General features: G+C 43.7%; 2 protein-coding genes across 2 annotated transcripts; both read left to right on the top strand.

Annotated features, from left to right (window-relative positions):
* Positions 1-8,204: 8,204 nt before the first annotated feature.
* On the top strand, positions 8,205-10,154 carry LOC311049168 (caveolin-2-like; the record flags this gene model as incomplete). The annotated part of the gene is made up of 3 exons (XM_084062648.1): positions 8,205-8,450; positions 9,316-9,503; positions 10,004-10,154. The coding sequence occupies 3 exons, from the start codon at positions 8,205-8,207 to the stop codon at positions 10,152-10,154; spliced, it is 585 nt and encodes a 194-aa protein (XP_083918774.1).
* A 7,762-nt stretch (positions 10,155-17,916) lies between these two features.
* cav3 (caveolin 3) lies at positions 17,917-23,749 on the top strand. Its single transcript, XM_084062561.1, has 2 exons — positions 17,917-18,223; positions 22,171-23,749. Exons 1-2 carry the CDS (start codon positions 18,095-18,097, stop codon positions 22,510-22,512), a joined length of 471 nt encoding a protein of 156 aa, XP_083918687.1. The 5' UTR covers positions 17,917-18,094; the 3' UTR covers positions 22,513-23,749.
* Positions 23,750-25,384: the final 1,635 nt, after the last annotated feature.

Here is a 25,384-nt window from a genome sequence, read left to right as displayed (position 1 = left end):
CTACAGAGCGATCCGGGAACTGTTCTGCTGCTGCTGTTCGTCTACAGTCCATGAAGTCAGGTGGATGTGTTGCTCTGATACAGTACTAGTGGTCAGATTGAGGATTCATTTTTTTTACCAGTTATCCGTGCAAGACTTTTGTGGATTTTTTTTTCTTCTTTCTTTAATGACATTGTATGCTGTTCACTTGATTGTTTAGCATGAGTGATTCTCAGGGGGGATTTTTTGTAACTCCTTTTGGGCTTGGCAGAGGTAGAGGTTTTAAGCCTCCTGTGACTTTACAGTTTAACAGTCCTGTTCAGGGGGGTGGTGTTGTGATGTCAAGTATCCAGAGTACGTCAGGGGCCCCTTTGTTCAGTACAGATGTTGCCCCTCCCCCCAGCCAGAGCACAAGTGACCCCACCCCAGCCAGCCAAAGCACAGGTGCCCCTGCCCCAGCCAGCCAACATACAGGTTCCCCTACCACAGCCAGGCAAAGCACAGGTCTCCCTGCCCCAGCTAGCCAAAGTACAGGCTCCCCTCTCCCTACCCCTGATGTCATTGCTGCTAGTATTGTGAGTCAGATGGGTGACGAATTGATTCAGCAGGTCAGCCAGCGAGTAGCACAGGAGATTATTTCCCATCTCAGTCCGTCTGTCAGTACCTCTTTACTCAGTGCTGCCCCTTCACCTGCCCATGACAATGTGCTTGCCAGTACCCCTTTACACAGTGCTGCCCCTCCACCGAACCATGCCAATATATTTGTCAATGCCCCTCTGCACAGTGCTTCCCCTCCACTTACCCATGCCAATGTGTCTGCTACAAATGCACTTGATGTCTCCCATTTGCAATATGTGTCCCATCGGAAGCTGAAGGAGCCCCCCTGCTTCAGAGGAGACAGCTCAGACTCTGTTTCCATACAGGAGTGGGAGGAGATCATGAGGAGTTTCATTAAGAGGGGGAATTTGCAACCTGAGGAACAAGCGGAGGAGATTCTCGTTCACCTCAGAGGCAAAGCCAAGGATGTCGTCAGGTTTGGAACCAGGAACAGTGATATCGACATCACCCGCAACCCTGATGCCATTTATGGCCTTCTGCGGAAGCACTTTGATTCTGCAACATGCTCATCACTCCCGTTAGCAGACTTCTACACCACTCTTCCTGAGAAGGGTGAGGATGCGTTTGACTACTGGCTCAGGCTGAACCGTGCTGTCGACCTAGCCACTGAGCGTCTGAGGGAACAAGGCAAGACTCTAGACAGCCCTAGCACCGAAGTGACACGTATGTTTATAAAGAACTGCCCCTCCACTGAGCTTGCTATAACTTTCAGGTCAAAAACAATAAACAAGTGGACAGCTCATGAAGTTCAAGATATTCTGAACGAGTATCATTCTGAGATGACGTCGACGACGAGCAGGGCTCCCAAGGAAAGAGTGTCAGTAAATGCTCTTGCTGCTGTCCCTGCAGCTGTGCTCCATACTGAGGGACAGAGCCAACTGCAGGCTCAGGCCACTGATCCTGATGCCCTGAACCGCCTTATCAGCATGCTGGAGAAGGTGCTCCTGCAAAGACCCGTTCCAGGTTCAACCAGACAGTCTGGCCCACGGCTCCCCAGGGTTGGAGGTTTGAATAACATGCCTTGTTCTGTTTGTCAAGACGCTGCACATTCTGCATTCACCCACTGCCGTGACCATAAGCTCTGCTTCCAATGCCACTCACCAGACCATTCCAGACGTGATTGCCCTAATAGCACGGTGCCAAACTCCCGTCAGCAGCCGGGAAACTGAAAGATCCACACTTAATGGAGGACAGTGTGGATCATGGTAGTAACCCTCCCTACTGTGATGACGATGATTTAGAATCCTTGTATGACTCTCTCTGTTCTGTTACACCCTCTGGGAAGACTGCCATATTCCAGTTGACACACAGGCTTCAGAGAGCTGACAGCTTGTTCTATACTGATGTTCGTGCTGCTGGTAAAGTCGATCTGAAAGCCATGATTGACAGCGGCTCCATGGCATGCTCACTGAGTGAGACTGCTGCAGCGCGCCTTATGCAACGATGCCCTGACACAAAGAGGAGTCCTGCTGATGACATTGTTGTAATTGGTGCTGGGGGTCACCATGTCACTCCAACAGCAGTCTATGATTTGGATGTGACCATCTACGGTTTCAAGCTGCTTATCCCAACGTTGGTCATCCCTGGGCAAACAGATGACATGATTATCGGCAGTAATGCCATTAAGGTGCTTATACGTCAGATGAAGAGTTCTGATAACTACTGGAGTCTTTTGGCTTCCCCAGTTGATGTCGCCGACGGTGAGTGCTACCAGTTCTTGTCCCTGCTATCCAACTCTGAGAAGTGGAAGGGAGGACCCATGCCGGACAAGATCGGCACTGTAAAGCTGAGACAGAGTGTCACACTTGAGCCGTTGTGTGAACACCTTGTTTGGGGCAAGCTGCCTGCTTCTGCACCCATATCAGTGGGGAGCACAGTAGTTGTTGAGGCAACCCAGTCGAGATCCAGGCCCAGGAATGTGTTGGTGGGCCGTGTCATATCGCCACTGTGGGGGGACAGGTGGGTGCCCCTGAAGCTGATAAACCCTAGCACTGAGACTGTGACCCTGAAGAGGAACAGCAAGATTGCAGATGTCTCTCCGTGTGTTGCAGTCGAGGAGTTGTCTCCACCTGATAAGATCTCAATCAATATGCAGAGTGTCTCACAGCATCCATTGGCAACAAGGTCTCCTGAACAGATGGAAGATGCACTGAGCAAACTGAGACTGCAGGACCTGAACCTGAATGCCTGTGAGGTGTCTGACCTGTGGAAAGACAGACTGCTGCAACTTGTCGAGAGCTACGAGAGTGTCTTCTCAAGAGACAAGATGGACTGTGGGGAGGCCACAGACTTTGTCCACAAGATAAGCCTTGTAGATGAGAGACCGTTTCGCCTTCCCTATCGTCGCGTACCGCCTAGCCAGTACGAGACGCTAAGAACTGCTCTCAATGACATGGAGGAAAGGGGCATCATCCGAAAGTCACACAGTGAGTACGCGTCGCCCCTGGTCTTGGTGTGGAAAAAAGATGGCAGTCTCCGCATCTGTACTGACTTCCGGAGCCTCAATGCAAAGACCGTGAAAGACGCGCACCCGCTGCCTCACCAGGCAGATACTCTCGCTGCGCTTGGAGGAAACGTCTTCTTCTCCACCATGGACTTAACGTCTGGCTTCTATAATGTACCACTTTATGAGGAGCACAAGAAGTACACTGCCTTCTCTTCACCCTTTGGCCTCCACGAGTACAACAGGATGCCGCAAGGTCTGTCCAACAGTCCTGCGACATTCATGCGAATGATGATGTCAATCTTCGGGGATCAGAACTTCACCAGTCTGCTCTGTTATCTTGATGACCTGATGGTCTTTGCCCCCACCGAGCAGCTGGCTCTTGAGCGTCTGGAGATGGTGTTCTCCCGCCTGAGGAACCATAAGCTCAAGCTAGCCCCCAAGAAGTGTCATCTCTTGCGGAGGTCAGTCAAGTTTCTGGGACATGTCATCTGTGGAGACGGGGTAATGAAGGACCCTGATAAGATGAGGGCCATCACGGATGTAGGAGAGGCTGACCTGATGGAGAGCGATGGCGTCACTCCTTCCTGGAAGAAGATAAAGTCCTTCCTGGGCCTAATTTTCTATTATCAGCACTTCATTGCTGATTGCTCTGCAAAAGCTAAGCCCTTGTTCAGGCTCCTCTCTGGAAGGCAGGTGCAGCGTAAGACCATGAAGAGCAGGAAGGGCAAGAAAAGATTATCTGCTCCACCAGTGCTTACGGCAAGTGACTGGACTGCCGCATGCAAAGAATCGTTCCAGACCTTGAAGAGTGAACTAGCCTATGGGGTCACCTTAACCCACCCTGACTTCAGTGAGCCCTTCATTCTTGCTGTTGATGCGTCATTCGATGGCATTGGCGCGGTCCTGTCTCAAGTGCCACCAGGTGAAACGATCGCTCGGCCTGTCGCCTTCGCTAGCAAGACACTGTCCCGGTCACAGATGAACTACCCAGCGCACAGGCTGGAATTCCTGGCGTTGAAGTGGGCCATTTGTGACAAGTTTGGCCACTGGCTGAAGGGGAGACACTTTACTGCTTGGACGGATAACAACCCGCTGTCCTACATCCTAACGAAGCCGCGATTGGATGCCTGTGAACAAAGATGGGTGGCTAAGCTTGCAGCGTTTGACTTTGATCTGAAGTATGTGCCAGGTGTTAAGAACATTGTCGCCGACGCGCTCAGCCGTGAGCCATTCGTTCAGTCATGTATCAGTCACCGTCTGATGAAAGAGCCTTACATTGCACTGTTGGATGAAGTCAATGGTGTTGTCAGGGGTACAGTACAGGATGCCTTCCGGATGACAAACAACTGTCAAGCTGTTCGAGAAGTGGAACCAGGATCTTCTGATTCTGATGCTGGAGCTGTCTCTCAATCTGTGGAGGGCTCCATCAGCCCTGAAGAGGTGTCAGCGGTGCTGATTGCCCATAGTGACAGTGGAATGACCAGTCTGCCCGGAGTTAGTCCACCGTTGCCACAGTTACCTGGAGAAGACCCTTCCACTGTTATTCCCCAGAGCCAGATCTTGCGTCTTCAGGAGCAGGATGCCACAATAAGCAGAGTCATGTTCTATGTGCAGCGGCATAAGAGAGCTACCAGGCGGGAAACAGCGTCTGAACCTGGCTGTGTCAACAAGCTTCTCAGACACTGGAAGAAGCTACGAGTACAAGATGGAATCCTGTACAGGGTGAAAAAAGACCTCAGACTCGACAAGAAGCTCATCCAGTTCGTTGTGCCGGATAGCCTCAAACATCAAGTTCTCCTTGGCGTTCATGACAATGCTGGTCATCAGGGCCGTGCACGAACCCTCTCCCTTGCCAGGGAACGGTTCTTCTGGATCGGAATGGAAAATGACATGGCCAACCATGTACGCCGGTGTGAGAGATGTGTTGTTGGCAAAACACCTGAACCTGAGGCCCGTGCACCCCTGGAGAACATTCAGACATCTGCTCCAATGGAATTGGTGTGTATCGATTTCTGGTCGGCCGAACTGAGTGACAAGAAGACAGTCGATGTCTTGGTAGTAACAGACCACTTCTCCAAAATGGCACATGCCTTTCCCTGTCGAAATCAGTCTGCGAAACAAGTTGCCCGGCGGTTGTGGGATGACTTCTTTTGTATTTATGGATTTCCCCAAAGATTACACTCAGACCAAGGTGCCAACTTCGGGAGCAGGCTCATGAAAGAACTTCTGGAGATGGCGGGAGTTCACAAGTCACGCACCACCCCATACCACCCAATGGGTAATGGTGTTGTAGAACGTTTCAACAGGACACTGGGGAACATGTTGAGAGTCCTGGCCCCTACTGCAAAAGCCAGATGGCCACAGATGCTACAGACATTGACCTTCTGCTACAACTGTACAGTGCACGAGACCACTGGCTTTGCCCCCTTCTTCTTGATGTTTGGGCGAGTCCCGCGTCTCCCCATTGACATCATGTTCCAACATGTCCGCCAGGATGACAAAGTGGTCAGCCGTAATGAGTTCGTTACTCGCTTGAGGCAGGACTTGTGTGCAGCCGCAGAGATTGCTCGAAGACACAGCCTCCAAGAGCAGGCACGTCACGCCAGACTCTACAACCGTCGAGTCAAGGGCTCTTCGTTGGCTGTGGGCGATCGAGTGTTGCTGGCCACTCGTGGTGAGAAAGGCAAGAGGAAGCTCTCTGACAGATGGGACTCAGCTCCTTATGATGTTGTGTCAGTGAGGGCCGACATTAACGTGTACAGGATAAAAGATGTCCAGACTGGCAAGGAGAAAGTTGTGCACAGGAACCTTCTTCTCCCAGTCGACTTCCTAAACTTGGATGAAGATGAGACTCCAGTCTCTCTTGTGGGATCAGATCTCAGTGTTGTGGCTGATGGAAGTGACCCGGAGTCAGTGGCAGTTGGCGGTGTGGATCGCAATGTCCAGACAATGGACTGGCTCATGAATACTCCTGGGATTGAGGACCCTGTTGATGGGAGTGATGTGGATGAAGTTCTATCCATAGCTTCAGGAAGTGATTCCTTGCCTGATGGCTTGGCCGATTCACCTGATGGAACTGACCCTGTCCCAACCAATGAGGTCTCTTCCCCCGAACCTGTCACTACCAATGCAGTCTCTTCTCCCGAACCTGTCCCTACCAATGCAGTCCCTAACCCTGTCCCTGCCGGTGCAGCCCCTGCCCCTGATTCAGCTCCTGTCAGTGCAACTCCTGAGACGGCCCCTTCCCCTGTCATTGTAGCTCACTTACCTGATCCAGACTCAGTCAGTGTGTCTCACTTAGATCCCTCAGATGATGTTAACCGGGATGCTGTTGTTTCTGCACAGCCTCAGAGTTTAAGTGCAGATCAAGCTGGTGCGGTTACTACCAGGTTTGGGAGACATGTCAGACCTCCTAACAGATTGATTTGTGAGATGTTGACACAAAAAGTTGAGGATACCTCACCTGTTTCGGGTTCTGTTTTGAATCTCCCCCTCGACCTTGTGGTCTAAATGACCAGGAGTTTTTTTTCCAGTTTTTCGTTGAAGTCTAAGTTTCTGATAAGCCTTGATTGAGGAAGTGATTTATGACTGTCGTTTTGTTTAGATGTGTAATGAGAGCTAAGTGAGATGAGGTGTTCAGGAGGTGTAAACGGCATCTTCTATTGGTCTGTGGAAAGTGTAGGGTCTGATGCCACCCTATTCTTTTGCACTCCTTACAGGAGAATTTTGTATTGACTGTGTGATACATCAGTGCTCTGATTTCATTCGTTCTTTTTTTGAGTGGTCGAGGCGTTGTTTTTTGTTTTGGTTTGATGACTTACGATTTGCACAAGAGTTTAACATAATTTAAGGGGGGTGTATGTAACAGTGTTAACAAATACCTTGTTTATTATCAATTATATTAAACTTGGGACACAGCCATAGTTATTTAATTCCCTTTTGTATGTGATGCATTTTATTCTGAAGTTGTGCTCTTACAGTTGTGTTGCATTGTGGGTTCTCAGTCCAGAGGAATCCTTTATGAAAGTAAGATGGTCTCCTGTCTGCTCAGACTCTAAATAATTAATTAACATTATCTGTGTTTCACTAGAGTGGCCAAATATGCTCTTGTGTTTATTATCTGTTGTCTAGCAACACTCGTTTTTATATTTCATTTCATGGAATTGGTTTATTTCATGGTTAAAAACGATTAGCTTATGCTAAGCTATCTGCTGTTATATAAGAGCCCACTAACATGAAACATGCTGTTTCTGAACAGGAGATGACCAAAGACTGTCTGTACCTTACTAAGAGCTGTGGTTGTGTGTCCCAAATTGTGCTTACAGGTATGTCCTCTGAGTAATATTGTTTATGAGGTTTTGTTATTATTATTTTGTACAGTATGCAGTGGCATAATTATTTGAGAGGCCTAGCTGCAATTCTGCATTGATTCCAGCAGGGCGGCAGTAAAGTTCATGTCTGTCCACTCTGACATTTGCAATATATAAAAAATGGAGCTTTAGAGGAAAGAGGTTATTCTGCTATTTTGTAATGGATTGTTGTGATATTGAATTCATGTATTTTATAAGGAAATGTTTTTATTTTATTATTTGTATTTTTGTCAGACTTTGTGTCAAACTAATTCCACTATACGATCACCATGTATTAATAACTCAGTCCAGAGGAATCCTTTATGAAAGAGATGACCAAAGACTGTCTGTACCTTACTAAGAGCTGTGGTTGTGTGTCCCAAATTGTGCTTACAGGAATAAAACCACACTCTATTGCTCCAACATCCGGATTCATGTGTCTTTGATGAGATAGCAGGCAGGACAGGATAGAAGAGGTCACATAAGGAGCACTTTTACTTTCGGCACTTTAAGTACATCTTTGATACAAATACTTATGTACTTTTACTCAAGTAAATTTTGATAACCCGACTGTTACTTGTAACAGAGTATTTCTACATTGCAGTACTTTTACTTAACTACAAAACACCGGCCTGCAAAAGCCAATCAAGGCATTCCTCAACGAGGGGCCAAAGCCGTCAGCGGTGCACTATGTTCCACCAGGGTGCAAGGCACAAGCTATGGGGAGGACTCAGTCCTCCACACAGGAGGGATGGTCTGTGTGGCTTTGCTCGTCCTCCATTGTATCACAGTTGTATTAGGCACAGACCACGATGGCGACGGAGTACACACCGGCCGAGACACGACTCAACCTGGAGGACACCGAGGAGCTGGATGAGGAGGAGGAGGAGGACGAGGAGGAAGATGAGGGACCTTTGTGGTCCTCTCAGATGATCCCACACCAGAAAGAAGTGAGCGAACAGACTGAGTCTGAGCTGGAGGAGGTGCATTGTGATGATGCTGACACCAGGCCTCTGGTTCCGGACAGGGATCCCAAAGGAGTCAACAAGATTCTGAAGGTATCTTATAGGTTAAAGCACACACACACAGACACAAATGCACGCACGCACGCGCGCACAAACACGTACACACATAGCGTGGAAACCAGACAAATCTACCATTGCAAAAAAATAAGTAGTGAGGGACCAATCAGGGCCCAGTATGCAAATGTGGGGCGGGTTTATCATCAGAGGCATTTTTTGAATTTGCCCCATGGAAATGCAGATTCCACACGCGCGCGCGCACGCACGCACGCGCGCGCGCACGCACGCACGCACGCACGCACGCACCCACACACACACACACACACACACACACACACACACATAGTGTATTTGGTCTAAGACAGTGCAAATACATGCTATTGTTACATCAGCATATTCACATTTCAACATGATTTAATTGGTACATATTAAATTATGATCCATATTGCAGATGATGTGTTGCACTAACACTAAATATTACTCGCAGATATCATAATATCTGGTCATATTTAATGCGGTTGATTGTGTTTCTCTTAGTGAAATGACTATAGTTGAACACACACATGTTACGCAATACTGACCTCAAGTGGAAATAGGCATGCATTATATTGTATATCTGTTTTTCCTTTAGTCTGCATTTAGTACTAGTAGTGTATCCTATAGATTACTGAGGCACTGACTAATACACTGTCTCTGTGCATTTGATGTATGTGTTTACCTTGCTTATGCATCTGCTAAATTGTGAATTGTTATGCTGGAAGCCCTCTTTGGAATTAAATTTGCTCCTACACAGCCACCAGTATGCATTATATTGAATCATTCATTTAATAGCCACACACACACACACAGCTCAAATCCAGTCCCAGTGAAGCATGCATATTGTTTTTCTGGTTTTCCTGAGGTTACGTTTGTGGACGTGATAGCAGAGCCTCCGTCGGTGAGGAGCTTCGATAGAGTGTGGCTGTGGAGTCATGCCCTGTTCGAGGTCTCCAGGCTGTGGTGCTACCGTGCCATCTCCCTCTTGCTGGCAGTGCCCGTCTCTCTGCTGGCAGGGATCCTCTTTGCTGTTCTCAGCTGCCTGCACATCTGGTAGTCATTTTTGTATATCACGTGACGTGACGAGACTAGATCAGGGGTCTTCAAAAGGTTTTTTCATGCAGGCCAGGGACCCCTTAGCTGAGGGAGAATCCAATTCTACATATTGGATTCATGTTAAAGGGATAGTTCACCCCCAAAATGTCATTTTTTTCTATGGATTAGTCACCCCATGGAGACTTGAATTCATGGATGTTTTTTTGTTTTTGTCGCATTCCTAAACGAATAATTTGATGACCAGCAGTGGTTCCGGTAGGAGACATAAAGAGTATCTTTTGTATTGTATCTTCAAGTGGTTAATATAAAAAACGACAGAATAAAAAAGTTCCTACCCCTGTAGTAGACCCCTGGACTAGACAGTAAATATAGAAATATACGTCTGATATTTATGTAGTATAATATGGGTGTAGAAAAGGTTACATAGTGCAGTTAGAAAATTCAACACATAATGCCAACTAACTAACTGAAGTCATTTTATTTTGTGTCTTTTACAGGTTAATCATGCCCTGCGTTCAGCTCTCTCTCATTAACATGAGCTGGATACAGACCATCTGGGGCAGCGTGTTGAACATAGTCATCGGCCCCTTCTTCACTAGCATGGGGAAGTGCTGCGGGGGCATCCACATCCGCTTGGCTAAAGACTAGCCTGGGATCAATACCATTTTCGGGGTTTCTGATCCGGTCGAAGGGGAAGTAACTTTACGTCATGATTACGTCATCAGGTGGCCGGAACCAGTGACCGTAACCACCGGCGCCGTGCATCTCCAAAATGATTTCCTTAGTTTAAAACTTGTTTAGTTTGGTATAATCGTTTCGTTTCTTTTGGTATGGCGTGATCTAATATGACAGTGACGACACTAGCGTTGACTCCCATTGTAAGAATGGAATGCAGAAATGCTATCTATCTATCTATCTATCTCAATGAGATAGTTCCAATGTTTGGAACTATAGCCCTTAGTGGCCCGCTTTGCGGCGAGATCAAAGTGTGTCATAACTGTCTTTCTCTATGGGTTTCTTTATAATAATCGTTTGGTATGTCCATCTTTTATTCTAACTCGTGGCGCGACTAGCGAGACTAAACGAATTGATTCGCATTATGTGGGGAACAAAAACAATGTGACGCCAACCGGAATTAACCACCAGAACCACAATTATTTTTTCCCCTTTTTTCTAAACCGGATCACACAGCTAGTTTTAGAACGAATACCAGGCTTTCCTCCGCGGTGGAAAGTCTGGTGACGCGAGGTTAGCTAAAGACTAGCAAGGGTGTCGCCATGGAGGGTTGGGATCCGGAACCGGAGGAACAATTGGAGGAACCAGAGGAACCTGGATCCGACATCGAGGAACCGGAATCGGTTCCACTATCACATTTTGGAACCGTTTCCGGGAACCGTTTTTTTTTTCATCACACTGTCAGAGCTGGTAATGTGGACTTCATGTCTGATATACTGTACAAAGTGGTTCTCAAACCCTTATGGGTCCATTTGGTTCCATTTGTACACGCTCAGAGTTACAGTCCTGTAAGGCAGGGGTTGTCAACCTTTTCAGGCCGTGAGTCACCCCCCAAAATGATCATATTTGAACTGGGGACCCCGACTCTGACAAGCACTTGGAATGTAAGAGTTGAGGCATTACATTTAGTTTGACTCGGTTCTACTGATAAATATTGGGAAAAAAAGGGGGGAATCTTTTTTTTTTTGCCTCTTTCTTATATTATTTGATATGACATAATACTAATACTAATAATAATAATGTTATTATTCCTTTTTTAATTTATTTTTTTAATAAAGAATCATCACTAGTCCAAGCACCTATTTTGTATTCATTATCATTATCGTTTTTTGTTACACTAATCAACATTTTTGCCATCATTCCTCCAAATATTCTATCAATATTGTATTAAACCAAACATTTTTGACTAGGTTTTCACAAAGAATAAGTAACTTGTATGTTTATTTTCTCATGTTATCCTTTTTAAATCTAACTAAACCATATGGACACAAAAACAATTAGCGTCACATCATTGACCCTAATGCTATTCATCTCATCCCCATATACAGGAAAACCATTGACTAAAAGTGCCGAGTGCACATGGGAGTTGAAAGAGTGTTTTCTTTGCACCGACAAAGAAACAGAGACAATTACAGGCTACATTAAGTTCTGTAATGTTATACCCAAGAGGAATATTAGCCTACTGTGTACAGCACCCTTATGTCTTATATTAAAAAATATAGATGAAGGACTGCGTCAACGATAAGCAACTACCTGTAAAAAAAAAAACAAGTGCAATTAGTGGGAAAAGAATCAGCATGAAAAATGTCCAATTTTACAAAAATGTAAAATGTTGTTGACTATAACATTTAAGGTGCTCTTATGATTGTGTGACTGTATATGGACAATGGACAATAATGAATGTCAAATTGGAGCTATCTAGTGAGTTTACAATATTCAGGGAAGATTGAGCGCAGTCATTTCACTGCCTGTAGTGTTTCTACTAGCTGTATTGTGGAGTGGTCTCCAGCTGCGGGCAGAATCCTCTGAGTGGGCGAGGAAGTCCTCCGTCTAGGTGGAAGTGATGTGCGACCATGGTACACAAATCCTACAAATGGTCTCCTATAAGTAGGCGCCGGCGTCTGACGGCAAATCTCGCGAACGTCCAATGTTTACTGGTGCTAGATCCCGCGAGAGTGTGTTGCTGGGACAAAGAAAGGTTGATAATAAAGTTGATTTTCTTCTGATGTGTCTCTTTGAAAGAAGCCATTTTAGTGTAAAACATGTTCGGAATATCGCGTGGCTTGTTGCGATCAGGTCCAATATTTAGTTCAGTGACCATGGAGCTAAAGATTGGTTCAGAATCTGTGTTCACGTTCACTCTTCCATTGGAATGAATAGACTCCAACCTGCTTCCCGTTTCCTAAAAAGGCGTCCACCTATGTCACGCAGATACGGGTAGTAAACCGGAGATGGCATGTCTTGCTATTTCCGACTTGGCTTGCAGCCAGTTAGGTATATCTAAATAGCTTGCCAACATTAGCTACCCCACATCATTGGCAAGTTCAATGTGAAATTTTGGAACAAGTGGTACTGTGGTAGGCTAACCTATTCTGTCCCCCATACGGCTTGCCAACTCCGATGGCGCTAGACCATCGTCTCCTCGGTATGGGCACTCGCTTTCAGGTTAAGTCCAATATGGGTCCTGTGGGGACCCATATATATTAGGGTCAGGGTTGGGGTTTACCCTGTGAACATAGCACCCTGGAAACAAAGATATTCTGCCTCACTCGACTATTAAGTGTCTCCCTCCCTCGCTAAGGCTTGTTCACAAGCCTCAAGGTGTCGCTGTCAGTGAGTCCTTCTTGTTTAAGTGTTTGAAAAAATCAAGCAGTTGTTGTAAAACTGTTCTGTATTTCAATCAATTCAAAAGTTCTAATCTATAAAAACAAATATTGACTATAAATTCGCTAAAGCTAATAGCTAGAAGCTAACGCAAACTAGCTTTGTGAAAGGCATAGGCTACATCACCACTCAGATTACTGTAGCCTACTTCACCTAATCAGAGGAATCTTTTTGTTGGTGTAAACAAACACAATTTATTGACACAACAATAGTGATGATAGTGCTGGCAAAATAATCTATGATTGAATCTATCAAAGCTGGAGACAATATTGGTGAGCTAGATTTAAAAGCCTTTGTTTTATCAAGTTGCATGTGGAAGTCTAAAATACATGCAACACATTTGTATACTATAATGGGGGTCCCTCTGGCTTCGTCTCTCTCAGCTAAGGGGCCAATTGGCCTGGAAAAAACGTTAAAGACTCTGCACTACTAGATAATATATTGTGTCGAAGCAATGGATGGATGGAATTATTATTACGTTAACATGTTTGACAGAGATAGTATCAGCTGTCAATCTCAGCCCGGTGACATTTGAAAGAAGAAAGAGAGTTGGAGGAGGAGGAGGAGGAGGAGGAGGAGGAGGAGGAGGAGGAGGAGGAAGAGGCAATGGTTCTCGAAATCTTTAGCTCAAGATCCAAAAGAAAGATTAGACAACATGATGAGCTTGTAGATCTGCTATTCTCACCTATTCAGCGGATTATGTATGCCTGCAGTTGGATGATACTTGTAATGTGTGCATGAAACAAAACCCAACTTGCACTTTGCATAAAATGACCAAAGAGACTGTGATAAATGGTCATTTTCCTTCTCCTTTCATAAATCCACATGGTCAGCACAGCACATTTCACACCAGATTGCAATGAAAACTATTGCAATGCTGCTGGGGTTTTGTCAAAGCTAATTTTCCATACCATTAACCTCATTCCCACACGTTTACGAACTTAACTAATCATGGCAGTCAGCTATGAATATGAATAAGCAGTTACAACTGTCCTATCAGCCTGTGAGTAAGAAGACCCCCAGGACACCCCAGTACACCCCAGGACCAAAATTGACAAAACTAAAATTGGAGAGAGACTTCAAGAGGCTATAATGGGCAACAATGAAATCAACCACAAAAATAAACTCCATAAGAAAAGGTCTGCACACAACAGATGAACTAAAATGGATAATAATGTGTTGAAGGACTTATCTCAGGTTTTAGAAACAGGATTATATTATGTACCGGTATATACAGTACAGCTGTTTGTGCACGATCTCATTATGCAGTTAAAAGAGTATAGTACAGTAGGGAAAGATTCAAAGTCATTCAAAAGGAGTAATTTAAAGGCAACAGCGACAAGACTTGTCGCTGTCACTAGTCTAATGGCTGCTATATTGTTTCTTTTAGATCCCCATTAGCCACTGTTACACAATTAAAACATCATAGTGCAATTAAAAAATATAATTGACAAGCAAAAATAAAAGTAACAATTAAAGAATCAATACAATTCCCATGGTGGACTATGCATGGCAGGGGCGTCCTCTTCCCTGAGCCAGGTCTAAATCTGACCGCATACCAAAAGTACCAAAAGTACAGTACCGTATAGTTGCATGTGAAAGGTGAATGTGAGGCATGCAATGTGAAGTGCCTTCAGTGGATGGAAAGACTACAAAAGCTCTGTGCCGTTACCATCCATCATTCTAAAGGAGGTCACCTGTGAACATGTCTGTCCTCCTTACATAAATACAGTGGTTCTCAAACCTTTTCGTGTCAAGGACCCCCAAAATTATTTGGCCGCAGACCCCCATCTGAAAATGTTTTGTGCCAGGGACCCCCCCCCCCCCCCCAGAAGCAAAGATTTGTGTTAAAAATGTTTACTTTAAAATAAAAAATATTCAAAGATTTGCCAAATATTTCCAAGATGTTTTCAAAAATAACAGATCTACAAGCTCTCTATGACTGAGCTTGTATATCTGCTATTTTTTAATAGCCAAAGTATGAAATATGGACAAAGTGGTTAAAATGATTGTGACTCTTTATTACCTAATTTTGCTGGTACCCCACCAATGACCCCGGACCCCACTTTTTTTTAGAACACTTTGCAGACCCAGTTTAATGCCGTCCGTCCACTGTGACTCTCTGAAGAGTTATTTCTGTCCCTATCTGCCTTCTCCTTTCTCCACCACCACACCAAGAATACCGCTCTAATTGGGTTGGCTCCTGCTTACATGCACTCTGATCCCATTCCACCCACGCCCCCCCCCCCTCCCCTGGCCCTCTGTCTCAGCCACCAGGGCAGAGAGACAGAGAGAGAGAGAGACTAGAGCCCCATGAAGACTAAAACCATTCCAGTTGCACTTCCTTAAAGTACTGCATACTGCCTGGCTGTGGTGTGTTGGTGTTGATCACAGACAAACAGCAACAGCCAGCTCAGGGGGTTTGTTGATGATATGTTCATTGAGACTCTTTACGTTCCCCGGACTCTAACCGCATCCGCCTACAGCATATCAGCTTAGTTTATGCTACTCGCCGAAAGCTCTGACTGATAGGAACAACTGCACAGCTTAAGGAAGGTTGAATCAGAGTTTTATTTTGAGGGAGTATTAAGTTTTACAGTATTCTCGCTGCACGCAATGGACATAGAGTGCTATACGACGAATCTCAGACCCACCGCTATGGTATGGGCAGTGGTGGACAGTAACGGAGTAAATGTACTTGAGTACTGTACTTAAGAACAGATTCTGAGGATCTGTACTTTACTTGAGTATTAGATTTTTTTTATACTTATTGCTCTTACTTGAGTACATTTCAAAGACAAATATTTTACTTTCACTCAAGTACATTTCTAGGAAGGCTATAAAGTACTGAGTACTTTTTAGTTTCGCTGTTTTTTTTTTCTTCCCTTAAATGCAATTGGCCACAGTTCTGCTCTCACACTAGCCGTGTTTCTGGCTTCTGTTTACTTCTACTTTTACTTGTACTGTATTTTTTCAAAGCATGTACTTTTACTTTAAGTAGTTTTCAAAGCGTGTACTTTTGAATACTTAAGTATATTTAAAAGCGATGACCTTACTTGAGTAACATTTTGACTGAGCTACTTTTACTTGTAGTGGAGTAAATTTGACCGGGAGTATCTGTACTCTTACTCAAGTAAGAGTACAGAGTGGGGTCGAGTACTTCGTCCACCTCTGGGTATAGGAACTTTGTCTACTGTGCAGAATTTAGAGAAATCATGAATTATTTCAAAGTCATGGCAAAGTAAAAAGAAAGAAAGTTTTTGATGAAAATGCCATAAAGATATTTGGTAATATTTAACTTTTTGTTCACCCTTGAACAGAAGTGTATTACATGCATCGATGCATGAAATACACTTCATACATTGACAACATGGTCTCAAATGATTTATGGCCTTGCTTCTCCCAGTAAACATCACTGACACACACGGATAATAATAATATAATAAAGGTTTTATTTAGATAATGATACGCTATATCCCGGTGCCCTCAGGCAAGAGGTTGGTTGACAAAGAAAAGTGAGTCTTATAAAAGATTAATTTAATTGCAGTGCAGGTCTTTGGATTGAAGACAGAACCTCACAGTGTGTTTGCTAACTGAAACCTTCAGTGTCATATAGGAGACATTCTGTATTGAAGGTATGACTGGAACTGGAACTCTGGGAGTAGGCTGTTACTGGTAGAAAGTCAACTAACTGCATCCCAAACAAACATGGTCCTGTAGGCAAGAATGTGAATGGAAATGTGACACTATTGGGTGGAATTCTGCCTTCTACAATTAGTTCATTTGTATGCTTGTGCTGCAGAGTGCTGTGCTTCACACTGAAATGATTACATTTAAAGAATTATGTGCACAGTAAAAACATGAACCTCGTAATTTCAACTTTTTATGTTTCTTCATAAATGAATGCCCTACTTCATCATACAAGAGTGGTGCAAAATAAATGGTGAAAATAGCAGATCTAGGAGCTCACAATACGTTGCAAAGCCATTGTGGATAGGGTATTTTCACAGTGCTTATAATTAAAAAAAATCTAATAAAAAAAGGAACAGTTTGGGACAAGATTTCCACCTGACAGTGGCAAATGCTTTTGTTGAGTATATTCCATTGTATAATGTCATTGGAAAACTAAATCACATGATCTTCCCTACAGAAGCAGCAGTAGGATCCGTAGTGCTACTCTGTGTGCTGCCTCACCCTTCAGTGGAAAGTCGTGCCACCGTGCAAACTCTACCCCGCAGGCCCACAGGCCAGTGTGAAATGTGACACAGCCGTGGGCCTGGGTCCCCCCTTTAAGGCATGCCTCGAACTGTCATGTTGCGTGCATGCGTGAGTGTGAGTAAGTAATTGTAAGTGTGTGTGCGTGTGTGCGCATGTGTGTGTGTGTGTGTGTGTGTGTGTGTGTGTGTGTGTGTGTGTGTGTGTGTGTGTGTGTGTGTGTGTGTGTGTGTGTGTGTGTGTGTGTGCGCGCATGTGTGTGTGTGTGTGTGTGTGTGTGTGTGTGTGTGTGTGTGTGTGTGTGTGTGTGTGTGTGTGTGTGTGTGTGTGTGTGTGTGTGTGTGTGTGTGCGCGTGTGTGCGCGTGTGTCCGTGTGTGTGTGTGTGTGTGTGTGTGTGTGTGTGTGTGTGTGTGTGTGTGTGTGTGTGTGTGTGTGCACACGCAGTGGTAACAAGTAAAACAAAAGTATTAGCATCAAAATATATTTACCAAAAGTAAAAGTACTAAAATGTTTGAAAATAGCAGATCTACAAGCTCGCAACACTGTGTGTGTGTGTGTGTGTGTGTGTGTGTGTGTGTGTGTGTGTGTGTGTGTGTGTGTGTGTGTGTGTGTGTGTGTGTGTGCGTGTGCGTTACTGCGTGTGCGTTACTGCGTGTGCGTTACTGCGTGTGTGTTACTGTGTGTATGTGTGTGTGTGTAGAGAGTAGATGGGATGGGAATGTGGGGGGGCCCACATTTTCACCAGGGCGTTTGCAGCAGCTGTCCACTGGCATTTCAGACGTGTCGTCAGTGCAGTGACACATACGGGGGGTTCGGAGGAACCTGACAGGGCTGCCTGCAGTTGCTATTGAGGATTGGAAGCAGCAACGTTACTCATCGTGCCACCCTCTCACCACCGGCCCTGAGACCTGATCCCATTCTATCCTATAGCTGCGGCCCCCCCAGGTTGGACTCCTCTCACAGCACCCACACAATGGCGGACCAGTACCAGGACCAATACCAGTACAACACCAACGAGGTGAAGATCCCAAAGGACAGCCGGATCAAGGAGATCGACCTGATCAACAGAGACCCCAAGCAGATCAATGAGGATGTGGTGAAGGTTCGTCTGTGTGCCATTTGGTTCAACATCCTTTATACACTGCATGGCTTAACCACCCAGGAGCCTCACACTAAGTTCAAACTTAGCCTAGTTATCGCTTAAATGGCTTTTAAAAAGCCATTTTAAGCGATAGTGTGAGGTGGTGCAACTGGCTCCTGAACCCTAAGCATCCCAAATTTGGAGGAACATTTGACAAAAAAAAGAATTGCTACAAGAGCTTGTATTGTAGATTGGCTATTTTTTTGCAGATTGGCAATTTTGTTATGGGAGAGAGTGGACCAAGTACAGAGCCAATCCCAATCAACTAGCTTGCTAGCTCCTCATGCATTGAAGGAGGCATGAGCTCAGTTCTGGGCTCTCCCTGGGCTGGCAGAGGGAGAGTAGCGCCCAGGATTACATAGGTTATTCCCACTGGGTGAAAAAATGGGTTACAAAATCGTGGAATAAAAATTTGAAAAAAAAAACAACAACAACTAAGTAATAGTTGATTAAGTACTGTATAAAGGGTTTAAGTGGTTAAGATTAACACACATTAAACACAAAATATTTAAAGAAGGGGGCATAGAAATGCATAGAAATAGTAAGAAGAAGTAACACATGAAGAACAGGTTACTACGCTACTGAGGGGATCCCAAAATAGTACCATGTTCTATTCGTGCTGCTGTGAGCTGAACACATAGAGTTTATTTATGGAGTGGGGGCTGTGGAAGGGAGTGACACACATATGCTGCCATGTCTTATTTAGGCTAGACCAGTGTTTATCCTGTCGATTGTTGCCATGGATACATATCATAACAACAGCATACGCAAAGATATTAATAAAATGTATTAATATGTGTGTGTGTGTGTGTGTGTATGGCTGTGCTGTCATTGTTGCTGTTGTGTAATGTTTCGTCAGGACAGGCGGTTTCATTAAGGGATTAGTACATTTCAGGGGTTGGGTACGTACAGTATAACCCTAACCCTGACATCAATTTCAATGTACAACTGTTTAGTACAGTAACAGTTAACTGTAATGTATTTCATGTACTGTAGATCAGTCGTTCTCAAACTTTTTCATGCCAAGGACCCCCAAATTGATATTTATTTGGCCGCGGACCCCCCATTCCAGGGACCCCCAGAAGCAAAGATTTGAGTTAAAAATGTTTCCTTTAAAATATATACATATTCAAAGATTTGCACACATTTTGAAGATTTTTCGAAAAATAGCAGATCTACAAGCTCATAGCGCGGCACTCGGTGCCGCACTATGAGCTTGTATATTTAGCTAATTTAGCTGGGGACCCCCCGGTACCCCCCCCCCCCACGGACCCCTGGGGGTCCCCGGACCCCAATTTGAGAGCCAATGCTGTAGTTAAAGGACAACTTTGTTTTTTTACAACCAAGGTTTATATTTTAGCTTGTAATTAAAGTAAATAAATGATGAGTGTAATTTTTTTTTCATTTACTGCTTTCTATAGTTTTAGCATTTTTTGCGATATTTTTTACAGTGGGCGGGGGCATTCTGTCCGGTGGCTAAATATGCCTTTTTTACACAATAAAAAAGGTCCGGCTGTCTGAGATGGCCAGATGTGAGTTATTGGGGGCTAGAAGAGCTACTGTAAATAATAATAAAGAAAACGCCGGGTTAATGTGTTAAAAAAATACATATTTAGCCACCGGACAGAATGCCCCCGCCCACTGTGAAAACACTGTAAAAAAGATTGTGAAAATTGCTAAAACTATAGAAAGCAGTAAATTTAAATGTTTTAACACTCATCTTTTATTTACTTTAATTACAATCTAAAACATAAACATTGGTTGTAAAAAAACAAAGTTGTCCTTTAATACAGTAAATGAGTTAACATAAATTAACAATCTTTTTTCATGGTTCTTTCATTTTCCGCTTGCCTTTGCGATTCTTTATTTTTCCAAGTCTATTTGAATAGTGATACGATTTTGCCCTATAAAACAAGGTGTTAAATAATCTGATTGACACTTTGAACACATGGGTTTACACATCTATTGTTTCTGAATGCTATACTCAGGTTTCCATTATCATCTGCTCTGGCAATCCTCTAAAACACAGAAGAGATCAAGCCTTGACAACTCATTTTAACTAACATGTACATGGTTGAAAAGCATGGATTCCAACCTGCTGTCATAATGGAAAATGAATGGATGAAGAATCTTCGTGTGTTAAAAATATCTAATAGAAAAATGGAGTTCACACCCCAGAATGATTATGTCCAATGCATCATAATGCATGACATCCATATAGCCACCTCGCTACGCTAATTACACTGTAGGATTGAGTATAGGCTAGAATATAAACCTATATAGAAACCTAGTATAGAATGCAGTACAAGATGTTTGATTTTCCATTTCAAAAGCCAAACATGCCATGATACTAATTTCAACATGCAGACACAATTGCATCATTGTAGCTTTTATGCATTTATTCATGATGATATTTGGAGGTTTTCGAAAAAACATGTAAAAATGGAGCTTGCAGGAACAATTTGGACCATACATATCCATCAACAGCCATCTGTGTAAATGTGCTGTCCTGCTCTCTGTCCCTATAGAAATACAGGAGGCATGATGTTCATTATTATCTCCATCAGGCTGACAGGCCGGGAGGTTTTCATGTTTCATGTTTTTAGTGTCCGTGTTTATGTCTGTTTGTCTGCCTGTGTGCCTGTGTGCGTGTGTGCGTGTGTGCGCGTGTGCGCGTGTGTGTGTGTGTGTGTGTGTGTGTGTGTGTGTGTGTGTTTTTGGTGGGGAAACAGAGGGGCCCATACTGTAGCTTAAGGAAAGATGTTTTGTTGCCTTTATACTGCTCATTATCTCTCTTGAGGGAGAACATTAAACATCTCTTAGTACCAAAGTTGGACAGTGGGAGACCGATCGGTCATGAGGCCACTTTTTTCAAATTGGCCTCGTGGTGGAGTGATAACGGGCCACTTTGCATTTTGGCCTATGCACTTGAACCATACTTTATAAAACAAAATAATAAATAATGCTGGATTCCTTGGATCATAACGCAACACCCCCATACAGGTCACAGCCATTTCCACTTTACTAGATACTAGACTTACTAGATACTGGATGTTTATCAATAATTTGCCATCCTGTTTTAATCTCCCCACGGGAGCTAAATTCTTTGATGTGTGTGGATGTCTACTTTCATTCACAAACAAATTCACGCACAGCGATGTCTCTGCTACAAGATGAATTAAATCGATAACAAATCAAGCACCCGAATCTCAAGCACACGCTGTTATCGTTTTGGGGGACTTCAACCGAGCAATCCTAAAATTGACAATGTTTACACGCGGTTCAAGGACAGTCATGTTGTTAGGCGTTACGCCTCCATTTGGAAAAAACAAATCACTCTCTATTCCTGACTCCAGCATAAAAACACAAAAAGGGGTGACACTTTACTTGAGCAGCATGCACATTCATACACGTAATTAACGCTTAATTAATGATGAACTAATGATGAACTCATGCATTTATCATGAACTCATCATTAATTCCTAGTCATTAACTAACTTTGAACTTACCCAAGTTTAATAATGTCATTAGTTAACTTAAGGAGGACGTTATGACACACTTCTACGCCCATGATGGGTTGGAGTAGTGAGGAGGATCGGTCTCTGAACGACCACCAGAGACCGACCCTCCTGCTTGCTAGAGTTCTCAATGGGCCTGAAAATTAAGGCCCGGCCCTAACTGGGCCCTAACTTGTCCCTGACTGGGCCGGCCCGAACAGGGCCCGGCCCGAACAATTACCATAATGTTAGGCCCGAAAACCAGAGAAGAAAACTAAAACTAAATAAAAATAATCATAATTAAAATATATATATATATGTTTTCTTTTTCATGGAACCCGAGAATCTGCCCGACTAATTAGCATATTGTTTTGTCCCGTATACGACAACTTATTCTGCACTTCTCTCCAGGTGGAGTTTGAGGACGTGATCGCAGAGCCCGACGGCACGCACAGTCTGGACGGGGTGTGGAAGCTCAGCTACACCACCTTCACGGTGTCCAAGTACTGGTGCTACCGCATCCTGTCGGCCATCTTCGGCATCCCCGTGGCCCTGATCTGGGGCTTCCTGTTCGCCTGCATCTCCTTCTGTCACATCTGGGCCGTGGTGCCCTGCATCAAGAGCTGCCTCATCGAGTCACAGTGCATCAGCCAAATCTACTCCCTGTGCATCCAGACCTTCTGCGATCCCTTCTTCGAAGCCCTGGGCAAGGTCTGCGGCAGCATCCGCGTGGCCATACGCAAGGAGGTCTAAAGACTAAATAATATGGTGGTGTTCATTTACACTGTGACGGATGAAATGTGGTCTCTTTTGTTTATCCACTAGAGCACTGGTTCTCAACCTGTGGGTTGGGACCCCCAGGGGGGTCCCCACATGATATTGGGGGGTCCCCAGATGACAGTAAAGTGACAATCTAAGAACTTTTAAGACCATTTTAATACCTTAAAAAAAAAGAATTGGCCAAATTGTCAAATAAATAAGAAAGAGGCAAACACTGTGAAAATAGCTGATCTACAAGCTCACAATGCCTTGCAAATGCGAGGCGTTGTAAGCTTGTAGATCGGCTATTTTCACAATATTTATCTGTGGAACTGAGTCAAACTAAATGTAATGCCCCAAATCCTACAATTCCAAGTTCTTGTCAGGGTGGTGGGGGGGGGGGGTCCCCAGTTCAAATATGATTATTTTGGGGGGTTGTGGCCTGAAAAGGTTGAGAACCACTGCACTACAGTGTTTTCCAAGACACCTCCTCCCCTTTCAACAAAACTCCCACAAATCCTACTATACCACCTCCAAGCTCAGAGCCCCAAGCACCCGTCTCGCCCAATGAGTTCCTCACACCCCCAGTTTGTCCTCTGCAGCCAAATGCCTTGTTGTGATGGCTGAGTTAATGCAGCATCATTCTGTGACAGCTCCATGAGCGCTGCTCCGCGGGGGAGATGAGGGCAGGATGCTGGGAGGAGGATTCGTCTGGCCTCATCGATTAGTGTCACTGAATGCTAAGACAATGACTTCTCTACCACATGACACACAAACTCTCCAACAAAAGGTGCTCCTGTGTGGGATTAAAAATATCAAACTTCCTCTTTCTATTCTGTTTGGCTAAATCCCTATTTGTACTGCTTTTTGGATGTTACAGTATTTGTTTTTAGAACAGTGAAATTCTGCTGTTGGTTTTGTTTTGTGTCTGACATCATTCTCGTTTTATAATGAATTACAGTATATCAACATTAGCGATAGTGTGTGATATTAGCCTTTTGCTCAGTGCAACTGGATTCATCGTCACAGTTTAAAATAGTTGGATAATCTTTTACAGAATAGACTTGATGAACTTTCTGAATATGTTGAAACTTTTTTTGTTTATGATTTAAAACAGCTATCAAAATATCAATGTACTAATATACTATTTCTGTGATTCATTGTATTGCCATTCAGGAACCAACTAGTTTTTGGTAAGAAATATGTTGAAAATAAAATATGCCAGACTTTTCTTTTAAGTTCGACAAGTGGGGAATTGTAAAAAAAAAAAGAAAAAGAAAAGAAGAAAATAAATGTTGCTGTCAAGTATAATGACAAAAACTGAGCCCTATGGCTCTGAATGTGTAAACTTACATATCTCCATATTTCAACTTTTTATGTTGTTGCTTTTTGGTTTTGTACATGAATTCCCTATTTTATTGTACAAAGTGTCATGCAAAGTAGCAAAAAATAGCCAATCTACAAGCTCACAACACATGGCATCACAGTGTTTTGAGCTTGTATTTCTGCCATCTTCTCTATTTTTGAACAATTTGATTTAGTCTCTTGATTTTTTGTCTGTGGGTTTTATAAATATGTAACCAATGAAAAGTATAAACAAGAGCTTGTGACAAATTAATAACAACATTGGATCCATTGGAACACATGTTAATGGGTTTGGACATATAAGGCAGACAGCGATGATACTGAAAAGCAAAGTAAAGTGTATACATAAATAAATATATATATATATATATATATATATATATATATGTATAAATAAAAGAGAGAGAGAGAGAGAGAGAGAGAGAGAGAGAGAGAGCGAGAGACTGAGTAACTGAGTGACTGAGAGAGAGAGAGAGAGAGACTGAGTGACTGAGTGACTGAGTGACTGAGTGGCACATTTTGACATTCATCTGAAGAGAATATGTAAATTATATGGCACTCTTCCGGTGCATTTGATTTGATTGCACAATCAGGACAATCTGAGAGATGCTCGAAGACGCATGTATATAATTAACGCCTATTTTCCTCATTAACTGTGTTGATTGATATGTAGGTCTGTTAGTCATGCTCGGATGTTGTTGGTAGCTTGAGTCATGTGAAATATGAGGCGCTGTATTACACTGGTACTGCAATCCACTAGAGGCTGCTATTGCTAAATACTTACACTTCTCTTTAGAGCCTCCAATATTGTCCATTGTTAAAATGGTCATGCTGGTTATAACGACCATTATGCCTTCTTATGTACAACAGCTCAGTGGTTAGACCTCTTGCCTCACAGCAAGGAGGTCCTGACCCTAGGTCCTCCCACAACAAAAACATGCATGTTAGTGACAGTGTGTCATCTAAGGCAGAGGTTCCCAAACAATGGTTCAGTAAGTAAATATCCTGTTCTTATTTGCTTTATAAAAAAAAAAAGAATCCCACATGTCTTTCCAATTGTTTTCAAAAGATTTCCAGAAGGGTGGGTGGGGGGGGGGGGGTATATATATATATATTTTTTTTTTTTAAACTGAAGATAGCAGATCTACAAGCTCACAACACATCACATTGCGAAGTGTTGTGAGCTTGCAGGTCTGCTATTGTCACATATTTTGGAACAGGGCTATAACATATTTTGTAGGTTTGGGTCCTGGGAAGACAAATTGATCTTTTGGTAAAGTACAAATACCTCAAAATAGTACTTAAGTACAGTACTTGAGTAAATGTACTTAGTTACTTTCCACCACTGCTGCATGGGCACTGCTGACTGCCCAGTCTGATCCTAATAGTTAGGACAGGTTAAATACATGGACAAATGCACTGCAAAAATAAATGCAAAAAAATAAATGCCAAAAAAAAAAAAAAAAAAGTAAAACAAAGTGCAGCAACATGTGTACAGAAA

Source organism: Gymnoscopelus microlampas, assembly GCF_963454915.1.
Source record: "Gymnoscopelus microlampas genome assembly, chromosome: 7".
Classification (NCBI taxonomy): Eukaryota; Metazoa; Chordata; class Actinopteri; order Myctophiformes; family Myctophidae; genus Gymnoscopelus; species Gymnoscopelus microlampas.
Note: the sequence above shows the minus strand (reverse complement) of the source record. Positions and strands in the feature narration are given on the sequence as shown.